The sequence below is a fragment of the Eptatretus burgeri genome, chromosome 18, assembly GCF_056783735.1.
Source record: "Eptatretus burgeri isolate ZD-2024b chromosome 18, Ebu_testis_v1, whole genome shotgun sequence".
Lineage (NCBI taxonomy): Eukaryota > Metazoa > Chordata > Myxini > Myxiniformes > Myxinidae > Eptatretus > Eptatretus burgeri.
In genome coordinates, this window is record NC_140978.1 from 5,287,833 (window position 1) to 5,299,314 (window position 11,482).

Below are 11,482 nucleotides of genomic sequence, written 5' to 3' on the forward strand. Positions count from 1 at the left end.
GGTCGTCCGGAAGACATCAAATACGTCTGCATACGTCAATATGCGTTGGAGATACGTTACTCATAGGTTCAAAGTACGTTACTCATAGGTTATAGATAAGTTTCGGGTAAGCTAAACATTACTTCGACATGTTTCGACTTATGAGTAACTTACAAGTAACTTGTGTCGACGTGTGTCAATGATCGCATAACGTGCCTACAACTTATGGCCAGCGTATGCAGAATGTGTGAGTCATACGCTGGCATACATCGAAAAATTTTGAGCATGCTTAAAATTTGTCGACGATCTCGGTGTACTATGATGTATGCCAGCGTGCTTCAGCGTGCTCTTAACGTATACAAAACTTACCCATAACGTATTCGACGTGTGCCAGCGTATTCGCCAAATTTTTCATACGTCGACATACGCTGGCTAAAACATCAAGGTGTGACAGTGCCTTTAGCCTTGCCTGTTAATCAGGTGTACTAGTTAGTAATGTTCTCGTCTTTTTAGCATGGATATTACCAACTACAACCACTTTTGGTGGAAAAGACAGTATTTGATGCAATGAAAGCATTTGTAGTATCATTGGGGTATCAGGTGATTACCCATACAGTTTGTCATGTAAATAACATGGAAAAGCAACAACACACAAGCCTTTCATCAGTGGAGTCAATGCACATGATCGCATGGTGTGGTGCAACGAATGGATATCTCAGAGAATCAAAATATGGAAACATGATGAGTAGAACAATGAGTTCAGGAATATGTCCAGGTACATCCCGACAAAAACAAAAGATCATCCATCCCTTAAAACAACCTGTTCAAGTTTGATGAAGGAGGCATTACCAGATAGAAAACGACGATCCACCAAAGTTTGTTTTATAGTCGTGGACATAAAATCATGCAACCCTTGACTTTCGGTTGGATGGTTTTTGTGTACAAGTTCTCTCATGAGCTTTAGACATTGTAGAAAAAAAAATTAAACTCAATGAAAGCATCTGATTAAAACAATTTAATTTGTAAAAGGAAATGTGTCAAAGCAAGATAAGCTTGCTTGAGAAACTGCATGACAAGGTGTGTGCTATAATTTAATATATTGGTGTGATTTTAAATTCAGAGGGAGTGCAGTTTGCACACCTTGTGTTGAAGACTAGGGAGGTTTGGCAACACTTGATTCAGTAGATCTGTTCGAATCCTGCGCGGGCTGGGACTCGATCGTCGGATTCCCACACGACTGCCTGAAGACTGGGCCTTGACTGCCCTCCAACTGCCTGACATGGCTTGACTAGCACAGACCTAGAAGAGGCCTTTCTAAGCCATGTGATATCTCAGATACCTAGAAAAGACATTTCATTCAAAGGTTTGTCCAAAAAAACCTGACTTCGAATATAACTTAACAATGGGAAATCAATTTACTCCTTTTCAATCTTTCAAGTTGTTTCGACATGTGCTTGTAAGTTGTAAATACAGAATGTGATCTGGTTTACTAAGAGCATTGAATAAAATCAAAACAACTTCTTCTTCCTTCGTAAGCAGCAAAAGGATGTGGGGGGTAGCATCATTGGCTGAGGGCACAACCGTGCCGCCGATGCAATGCCCTCTGCTGGTTAGAGCAGGTATTTGGAATTTGCTCATGGTGCTGGCGATAGCTCGCCTGCTCTTCATGAAGGACACTGCGGGATCTTTAATGTCAACCAACGAATGCTGGCAAGCAGGACTCCCATTTAACATCCATCCAAGGGATGACACACACATTGATGAACCACCCTGCCTGTGAAACTCAGAGATGACAGTTTATAGCTGGGTTGGGATTTGAACCCAGGCAAGACAGCTGAGAGGCAACTCCAGACCATTCTTTCAGCCCGTCAAAACAACTGTATGTGTGTGATCAAATATGTAATAATGCAGATTTGAGTCAATCCGTTACTTCCTGCTCACTCAATCCCATAAGAAATGAGCAATTCTAAAAAATTTTGCAAGATGGGTTTGACCATCTGAACACAATGCCTTTCACATAGCAACCACACTGACCCAAACTATGTGTAGTGATACGAGATGTAGAAACAGGAATAGACCACCAATTCCATCCTACCTGTCCTATACCCATAACCCATTAACTTAACCTATCAATTTACTTAGATTATTTTGCATATATTCAAAATTAAATTCTCACCCTTAATATCCACATCCAAGTTTATCTCGGCAAACGTATTTATCCAGCTTCCTGCGACTCACCAACCTTTCAAATCCCAGACTTCTTGTTTGCCTGAATTGCTTTTGTCCCTCTTTTTCCCCAGCTGGAATTGCCTCCCTCTGTCTGTCCAAGAGCATTCCTCCCTCCACTGCTTCAAGTTGCAACTCACCACCTTCTCATGTCACCTCCCGTTTTCATTCATGATTGTTTTTATATACTAACCTCCTTCAATTTACGCCACCTTTCTGGCATGTCATATTTGTATGTCTCTGTGAAATAGCCCTTTGTTTTCTTATGCCCTTCTGCATCAGTTGAAACCCATCATCCTCTCTCTGCCTTTGCTCCTCCATGAACATCAACTTTGTGATAAAATTAATGAAAAATATATATCATCAAATGAACAGCTCAAAGACATCAACACACAAACTGAGTTATTCTGCCATTCTTTATTATTAGTTATTCTAAAAGCCTAGCTATAGCATCCAGTATCTCACATTCAAGTGCTAGCCAAACTAGACACTCCTTAAGCTCTTGAAATCTGATGGGATTGAGAATATTGAAGAGATGAGTTGCAGGTAAACTTAACTAAGCTCATCTTCCACTTGATATCAACACCTCACAGAATAGAATGAACATGAGTACACCACACCAGAACTATATACATTCACAGGTACAGCACCTTCCCGAAGTATTCACACCCCTCGACTTTTGTCGTATGTTGTTCTGTTACAACCTGAATTTAAAATGCATTAAATTAAAAAATATTTTGTCACTGATCGACATAAAATACCCCAGAATGACAATGTGAAAACACGTTTTAGAAATTTTTACAAATTAATTAAAAATTACAAGCTGAAATGTCTTGCGTCAATCAGTATTCAACCCCCTGACTCAAGACTTTGTATAATTAATTGCCTTTGGCAGTGATTACAGATTTGAGTCTTCTTGGGTATGTTTGTATCAGCTTCACACGACTGGATTTGGGGATTTTCTCCCATTCTTCCTTGCAGGTTTGCTCAAGCTCTGTCAAGTTGGATGGGGAGCGTCGGTGAACAGCAATGTTCACGTCTTTGCACAGATTCTCAATGGGATTCAAGTCTGGGCTTTTGCTGAGCCGCTCACTACTTTCACGTTCTTGTTCTGAAACCATTCCAGTGTTGCTTTGGCTGTATGATTGGGATCGTTGTCCTGTTGGAACGTAAATCTTCACCACAGTCTGAGGTCTTTTGCACTCTGAAGCAGGTTCTCTTCAAGGATTTGCCTGTATTTGGCTGCATCGATTGTTCCCTCTATCCTTACAAGTCTCTCAGTCCCTACCGCTGAAAAGCCTCCCCAGAGCATGGTACTGCCACCACCATGCTTCACGGTAGGGATGGTGTTAGATTGGTGATGAGCAGTTCATCGTTTCCTCCAGATGTAGCGCTTTGCATTCAGACCAAAAAGTTCAATTTTCATCTCATCAGACCACAGAATCTTTCACCTCATGCTCCCGCAGTCTTTCACGTGCCTTTTTGCAAACTCCAGGTGTGCTGTCATGTGCCTTTTTCTCAGGAGTGGCTTCTGTCTGGACACTCTTCTATAAAGCCTAGAATTGTGAAGTGCTGCAGAGATTGTTGTCCTTCCGGCAGGTTTTCCCATCAAAGCCAAGGAACACTGCAGTTCTGTCAGAGTCGTCATGGGGTTCTTTGTCACTTTCCTAACCAAGGTTCTTCTTGCCTGGTTGCTCAGTTTGGTTGGACGGCCAGCTCTAGGAGGAGTCTGGAGGAGAGGAGGAGATTGGGACCATAATCTGTGCAGAGCGTTGGTGCTGCTTAAGCAGTCTCCTTGGCTATTGGACACAATCCTGGTCGGGTCGCCACTCCGACAGTATGCTGGCACTCATTTTGCTGACCTCAGAAGGATGAGTTAACCCCACCTGGTATTCTTTCAACAGCTGAGCGGGATTTGAACTCAGGACCCGAGGATCCAAAGCCCACCATCCCAACCATTAAGAGTCTGGGTAGTTCCATATTCTTTCCATTTCGTAATGATGGAGCTCACTGTGCTCTTAGAAACTTTCAACACTCTAGAAATTGTTTTATACCCTTCCCCAGGACGATGCCTCCTCACAATTCTATCTCGGAGTTCTACGGAGAGTTCCTTGGACTTCATGGAAGTTACCCGCTCTGACATGCGCTGTCAAGAGTTGGACCTCATATAGAAAGGTGTGCTTCTTTCTAAATCATGTCCAATTAATTGAATTGGCCACAGGTGGACTCCATTCAAGTTGTAGAGACATCTCAAGGAAGATCAAAGGAAATTGGATGCACCTGGAGTGTCACAGCAAAGAGGTTGAGTACTAATTGACATAACACATTTTAGATTTTCATTTTTAATGAATTTGTAAAAAAAATTCTAAAAACATGTTCTCATGTTTTTAGAAAATTATATTTCTAAAAAAATTGTGTAGATCGGTGACTTAATATTTTAACTAAACCCATTTTAAAAATCAGGCTTTAACACAACAAAAAGTGAGAAAAGTCAAGGGGTGTGAATACTTTCAGAAGGCATTGTGTATACTTCACATTCTCGAGGTCAACATTCACACACTGCTCTCTGCTCAACCCTTGTTCACTCTTCCACATTTGTGGAGACATTATTGGCCACCCAACAAGCTGACTTGATGGTGGTTCACGTACTTCAATACATGGCTAACAGCTAAGTTGTTCTGTGAAAGTCTGTTGTTTTTTTTCCCAACACTCATCTCCCCAAAAGCAACCATTCATTACTGGACCTTGTTTTGTCAAAACCTTTTCTCAAAGTTGTCCTGCTCCTCCTCAGTTCCTCTAGGCTCTTTTGACCATGTGTGGTAAAAGTAGGTTTTTATTTTGCAGTTATTAGATAACCCCAAATGTTCAGGCTTGTATGGTAATTGGTATGGCCTCAAATACGCTCTCGCCAATCAAGACTGGTCCATCAGCACAGCACATATTGGCATCCACTACTTCTGGAATGTCTTCTCCAATGGACTAATTTCTCCTATTCTTGATTTATATCAATGATCTGTCTGATTCTATTAAAAACCAACTTTTTTGGAATCTCCCATGATGAATCTGAGTCTATGGGCCTATCACTTTCCCATCACAGACAGGTCGGTGGCCTCTTTATCTTCCACCGCTTCCTTTCTGGTCTTGCTCCCTCTATTCTTTCCATTCTTTGTCGTTGTCCCCCCCCCCCCAGGTTCCTGCAGGGTGCACATGGTCCAACATCAACCTCCTTCTGGTGAAACGACCTAAAATCCAGGATTTATGCTCACCTCCACTCATTTGTTCCTTTCTCATTCTTCCCTCCAGGTCTTCAAGCCAGCTGTTCACCATCTCAGATCATCCCCAATCCAAAGCCATAATCTTTTCTACCTTTGTCAACCCCCACCCTGCCCCACCCTCAACCAAGCCCTCCTCATTACAAATTTCCAGTTTTTCCTTCCTGAGAGTTTCCTTCTGCATCCATTTGCCCACCCCATGCATCCTCCCCTACCCCTAATTCCTCCCCACACCTATTATTTTGTCCAAGTCTCCCTCGATTTTGTCCTTCAACTCAGCTGTTAGTGTTTCCCTCCCTCCGTCCCCTCTCTGTAATGTTCCTTTTGTTCTGTTGCATCCTGATCCATTCAGTGCTCTTGCTCTTCTACAAGCTTTGACTGTGTATACACAAAAAATTAACATTTTGCCAATGACTCCACCATGCAGACAGCAAAACATCGCACTCGTTGCTCTTGGCAAAGAACTGCTGAATCCCTTTTGGCAAACTTGGACAAGATAAACTGCTTGTCACCTTCTTGGAACATGATGTTCAATGCAGGCAAGTCATACACTCTCACACTGTCTCTCCACAAGGATGGGCAATCAAACTATCCAATCCACTTCTCTGGCAGCCACTGGAAGAGGCACATTCCTTGGAACTCTTTGGCCTCACTATCTGTGATAACCTTTCATGGGAGGATCATATCACCAGTCTAGTATGGAATCCCAGTCGCAGTCTTGGTATTCTCTGGACAGTTAAGGCATTTCCCACCTTGTTTCTCTTGACGGGGTTGAAAACAAGGCCTTCTGTACCATTGCTGGAGGACATTCCCAAGGTATGAGATTCCCAAAGACTGTCACTCTCCCAAAAGCAGCAAGTTTGTGGGCTTTTTATTTTATACAAGCCTATATTTGGCCTTGCTCCTCTTTCCCTCATCTACCTCTGTCCCCCCCTCCCGAAGCCACCCCAAATTGCACATGTTCCCCTTGAAACCCTCACCTGCTCACCCGTAAAAGTCCTGGCTATTTGCCAACCTGCTTTCATTCGTCCCCTTATTTTCCCGATTGGGAAATCATCTCCTTGTGTCCATTGTCTCATATTCCTTCCTTCAGTGTTTCAAAGGTGCTGCCCATCACTACCTCATGCGCTCACACAAGCACAACCATGATCTCTTCTTCTACACATGCTGATTCTTTCCCATTCTGTTCCTCTGGACCATTGGTACTTGTTTGTAAGTCATTCCTCCTTTCGTCCTTGTGAATGTCCATCCACCCATATCCTATGGTACTTTCTGTACCTCTTTTACGAGCCTTTCTTGTTCAGCACCTCCATGAGTCTTGACCCTTAAGGGCCCTGTCACACCTTGACGTTTTAGCCAGGGTATGGCAACGTATCAAAATGTATGTAAAACGCTGGCGTAAGCTGAACTATTGATGTTTTTTTCAGTTTTGGGCGTATTCATAACGAGTTGGACGTATGCATAACGTATTAGTAACGTACACAGAACGTTTCGATAACTTATAGATAACTTATACCAACGAATGCTTCGTGTGTTGTCGGCATTCACAATGTATGCCCAACGATAATCTAACGTTTGCCAGCGTGCTTCAGCATGCTTCAGCGTGCTCTTAACGTATACCAAACTTACCCATAATGTATTCGACGTACGCCAGCGTTTTAGACAAATTTTTCATACGTCGGCATACGCTGGCTAAAACGTCAAGGTGTGACAAGGCCTTAAATAAAAAAAACTCTTCGTCAGTTTGTTCGTTGCATGGACTGTGACTCATATGCTTGAGAAAGCTGCCTCACCACAATTTGCAATCCCATTCCGTGTTTTGACATTGTGGAAGCAGGTGATTCAACTGTCAATAGCTCTCCAAGTCCTTAGTGATCAAATGATCATTTCATAGTTCATGTTGTTTCATTTGAACACAACTCAAAGACTTGGCTGACAACCAAGGAGCCTAATTCAAGCAAATGTTTCACAACACTGAGAAAACAAGGAAGCAATTTCCCCATGAACCTAAATCATCTAATAAAACAAACTTCTGATATACACTGGACTTCAAATATATAACTGTTGTCCCAAAACAAATTCAGTTAAAAATACAAGCATTTTACCTGTTTTGTCTCCAAGGTGGGCATAATTTGGGCCCTTAAAGAAACTGTAGCAGTTTTAGACTTTCCTGTTTGACTCCAGTTCCAAAAATGAACTCTTTATGTCTATGTCTTTGTACAGCATTTATCAGCATTTGTCCATATTTGTCAGTGGCATCATAAGACTGCCTTGCAGGTTGGAATCCTAATCCTTTCAAGTCACTTAAACAGATTGGTTGGTCAGACCCATGAGTCACAATCCAATTATATATTGATAATAATTTGCATAATTATCTTTTGCATTGAGAATAACTAAAATTGCTGTAATTGTTGGCAAAAAAAAGTTCAGGTTATAGTGTGCTGCCACAAAGCTGTCAGTTTTCCAGGTTTGACTATTCAGCGGAATGAGTTTATGATCAACTTGTTGGGGAGTGTTAAGCTGGTTGCCTCGTTTGGTTGTACTCAATTGTGTTGGTCAAAGAAACGCAATAGAGCTGTGAAAGAAGACGGTTGCCAGTACTGTAACCGAATTCTTTGTTTGGGGGAATTACTCAATTTATATGTTCTATCACTGATATAGAAATGCTTTTAGGCAGCTTATTACATATCTTGTAACAAAACACATTGTTTTTTTTAATGAGATTTAGTATAAAGGTCTCCAATGAAACATGTCAGATGCAATATAAAGCACCATAACCATAAAAGATTAATTCGTGGTTAATAAAACCATTCAGCTCAAATTATCAACAGAAGGATGGAATATTACATATGGTAAGCTGAAATAGCAATATTCACGATTAATATTGAATTGTCATAAAAAAATAAACGAGAAAAATAAAATTTTACCGTTCGCTGAGTAGTCTTCCTCATCTCTGACTTTGCCTCACTCTCCCCACCCTACCCCTATTACTTCACTTCCTCCTTCTACATTGTTCTGGTGTTGAACTAAACTTTTGAAAAATTAATTGTGATCCATACCTTTTAAGTTGCACTCGTGGTATATTGCCCTGAAACATCTCTTCCCCTCGATTTATGAACGATTTTAATCCGAAAATATTTAATTATAGCTAAATTTGGAAGTAATCTACTACATTCCTGATAATGTGCTCAGTGTGTGTGTATGTGTGTGTGTGTGTGTGTGTGTGTGTGTGTGTACATATATATATATATATATATATATATATATATATATATATATATATATATATATATATATACATATATATATATATATATATTTTTTTTCCATTAAGTCATATCTGACTTCAACATTCATACACACGTCATCCCATAACCACAATGTCCTTCATGCCACTTGTTAACTTTTCAAATCAATTTTTTAAGTTATTATGTATTATCTATACCAGTGATCTTCACTATTTTTTAGAGGGGGGCCACTTTTGCTCATAAGACATCAGTGTAAGAGCTGCCACACAGCCTGCAGGACTCCATAATGGCTACTATTTGCCCTCGCCCCCACGTACCCTCCTTCGTTGTGGTTAACTGGGCTGCAAGCATAATTGTTTGTAAACTGTTGCCATCTACTGATGTTATGTTACTTTTACGCTTTGTGCTGGAACACTCATTTGAAACCGATGGGTCAATTTGACAGCATTTATTGAGGATTATGATGGGGGTGTTTTCACAATTTTAGCTCAACTGGAACATAGTTCCAGGGAGCTTATGGGATGGCGCTTCGTCCCGTCCGTCTGTCCACAAATACTTTCAACTTCTTCTCTGAAACTGCACATACGATTTCGATGAAACTTTACCACAACGTTTAGCACCGTGTATGTACCAAAGCTTGTTCATGGCATTAAAAAAATCGCGACCTCAGGGGGTCTACGGGGGTTGCTCTCCAAAATAGATATTTGCTTTCTTCTCAGAAACTAGAATGCAATTTTGATGAAACTTGACCAAAACCTTCATCACCCATAATGTACCAAAGTTTGTTCATCACATTAGAACAATCTGGCTCTATGGGAGTTCAAGAGGGGTTGCCCTGCAAAATATGTATTTGCTTTCTTCTCGGAAACTACACACACAGTTTCGATGAAACTTGACCACAACCTTCATCACCTGTGATGCACCAAAGTTTGTTCATGCCATTAAAAAAATCCAGGTCTAACGGGGTCTATGGAGGGGGGGTTTCCCCCCAAAAGGTAATATTAAATTATCCCTGACCCCATTCCTTAATGGGTGTGGGAAAGTGTTTTAGGCCCCCCACAAAAAATATAAAAATCAATATTTGATTTCTTCAAAATGCAAACAGAATTAGAACATCAATGGGCAACACTGGGTACACCAGCGAGCAAACAATAGGGGAAAGAAATTTGTACCATTCACTGAGTTCCCTTTCTTATCTCTGACCTTCCTTATCTTCCAATAATGTTGAGAGCTATATTCACATTGAATCAAAATTAAAAGAAGACAAAGAGAGTAGATTATGTATACACCAGATGGACAAATTAAAAGTGAAAGAGGGAAGGTTAAGGGAGGTGTTGTGGTGGGGATGTGTGAGGTGCATACGTTCCCCCAGGTGTAGGAATCCATGTGGGAAGAATTGGCAGAACAGCACGATCTCGGGGTGGGGCCGGCGATTGCCGCAATGAACAGGTACATCGACACCAAGAGTAATGGTGTGAACAGGAAGCAGGTAGCCCAGTTAACGTATGTATGTATGTATGTATGTATGTATGTATGTATGTATGTATGAAATGTATGTATGTTCCCGAAATACAGCCAAAACGGTACAGGATAGCACAAAAATTTTCGGCCCACCTTACTCACCATTCTCCTGTGGTGTGCAGTATCAAGTTTCGTTAAAATTGGGCAATGAAAATATTATTTAAAAAGATCAATTCCCAATTCAGTCAAGTACTCTTCGGGAGAATTTGATCATTGCAAACAACCTCAGCGGTATAGTTCGCTGGTTTATTTTTTTATTTTTGTTTCTTAAATGATTATTTTTATCAACCACTGTCACAACGGGAACCCAACGGGTTCACGGGTCATCTAGTTAGATTCTAAATATGAATGAATGATGTTTATTCCAAGAATTTGGATGGTTGACCCCCATTGTCGTTCAATGTGGTGTTTGCTACATCACTCGCCTCGACTTGTCGGAATTATTGTCTGATAGCGATTTAATGAATAAAACAGAGTAAATAAGATGGATTTGTGGCTGACACTGCAAAATTATCAAAATCGAAAGCACAAAAAATCCTTTCCAAGGATGATCCTGCAGCACGAGAAAATATTGATCCCTTGGTTTTGCTCGTGATTGATCTCGTTAATAACATACCATTAATATAGCATGAGGATAAGGGCATGCTTGTTGTCTTCTTTGAATTATGGAAGATGCCCTGGATATCTACATTGAATTCTTTGCAATTAAAAAGGGAATTCATCACAGATCACAGAAGGAGTAGGTTAATGTAAAAAGGAAGAATATTTACATACCTTGCACTCATATTGAGGAGATATAGAAGAAGGAAATTATGGACTAACTATGTGAGAGAAAGTAAACAAAGATGCAAACAACAGAATCGATCATCACACCTGTGTCGCATCTCCATTCATTCAAATCATTCCTTGGACGAGTCGGCTTGAGGTTCCAAGTGCTCGGTGATTCAGCGCCTCCTGCTGGCAGCCTTATCAGACCTACGGATTTGGTGAGATTTAACAGTGGTGAAGCCTTCAACCAGACAACTTAAAGAAGAACGAGTTACCACTGCATTGACTTAAGCTGCCATCTCGAATTGAACAGATTTCAAGGAGGTGATTGTATCAATTAAGGGATTGAATTGGGAGAGGGTGTAAGAACAGATCACAGGAATTAAAACAACCAAAAGGACATCAACCTGTCTGCAGTGAGAAAGCAGACATCCTTTTACTTGTCCCTTCGGTTGAAGTGTTGTCCGG

The 11,482-nt window shown here is 40.9% G+C and overlaps 1 protein-coding gene across 4 annotated transcripts in view; it reads right to left on the bottom strand.

Moving 5' to 3' along the window:
- The window catches only part of LOC147008509 (rho GTPase-activating protein 45-like), a 108,439-nt gene extending 99,845 nt beyond the window's left edge, over window positions 1–8,594 (bottom strand). For 2 of the 4 annotated variants that reach the window (XM_085864151.1, XM_085864150.1), the window contains exons 1-2: window positions 8,405–8,557; window positions 1,120–1,318 (exon numbers count right to left, since the gene is read on the bottom strand). In XM_085864151.1, coding sequence (XP_085720277.1) covers window positions 1,120–1,260 — 141 coding nt within the window. In that variant the 5' untranslated portion in view covers window positions 1,261–1,318; window positions 8,405–8,557. Of the gene's footprint in view, window positions 1–1,119; window positions 1,319–8,404 lie in introns of all 4 variants that reach the window. The other 2 variants (XR_015053300.1, XM_085864152.1) reach the window with 2 other exon arrangements.
- Between the last annotated feature and the right edge of the window lie 2,888 nt (window positions 8,595–11,482).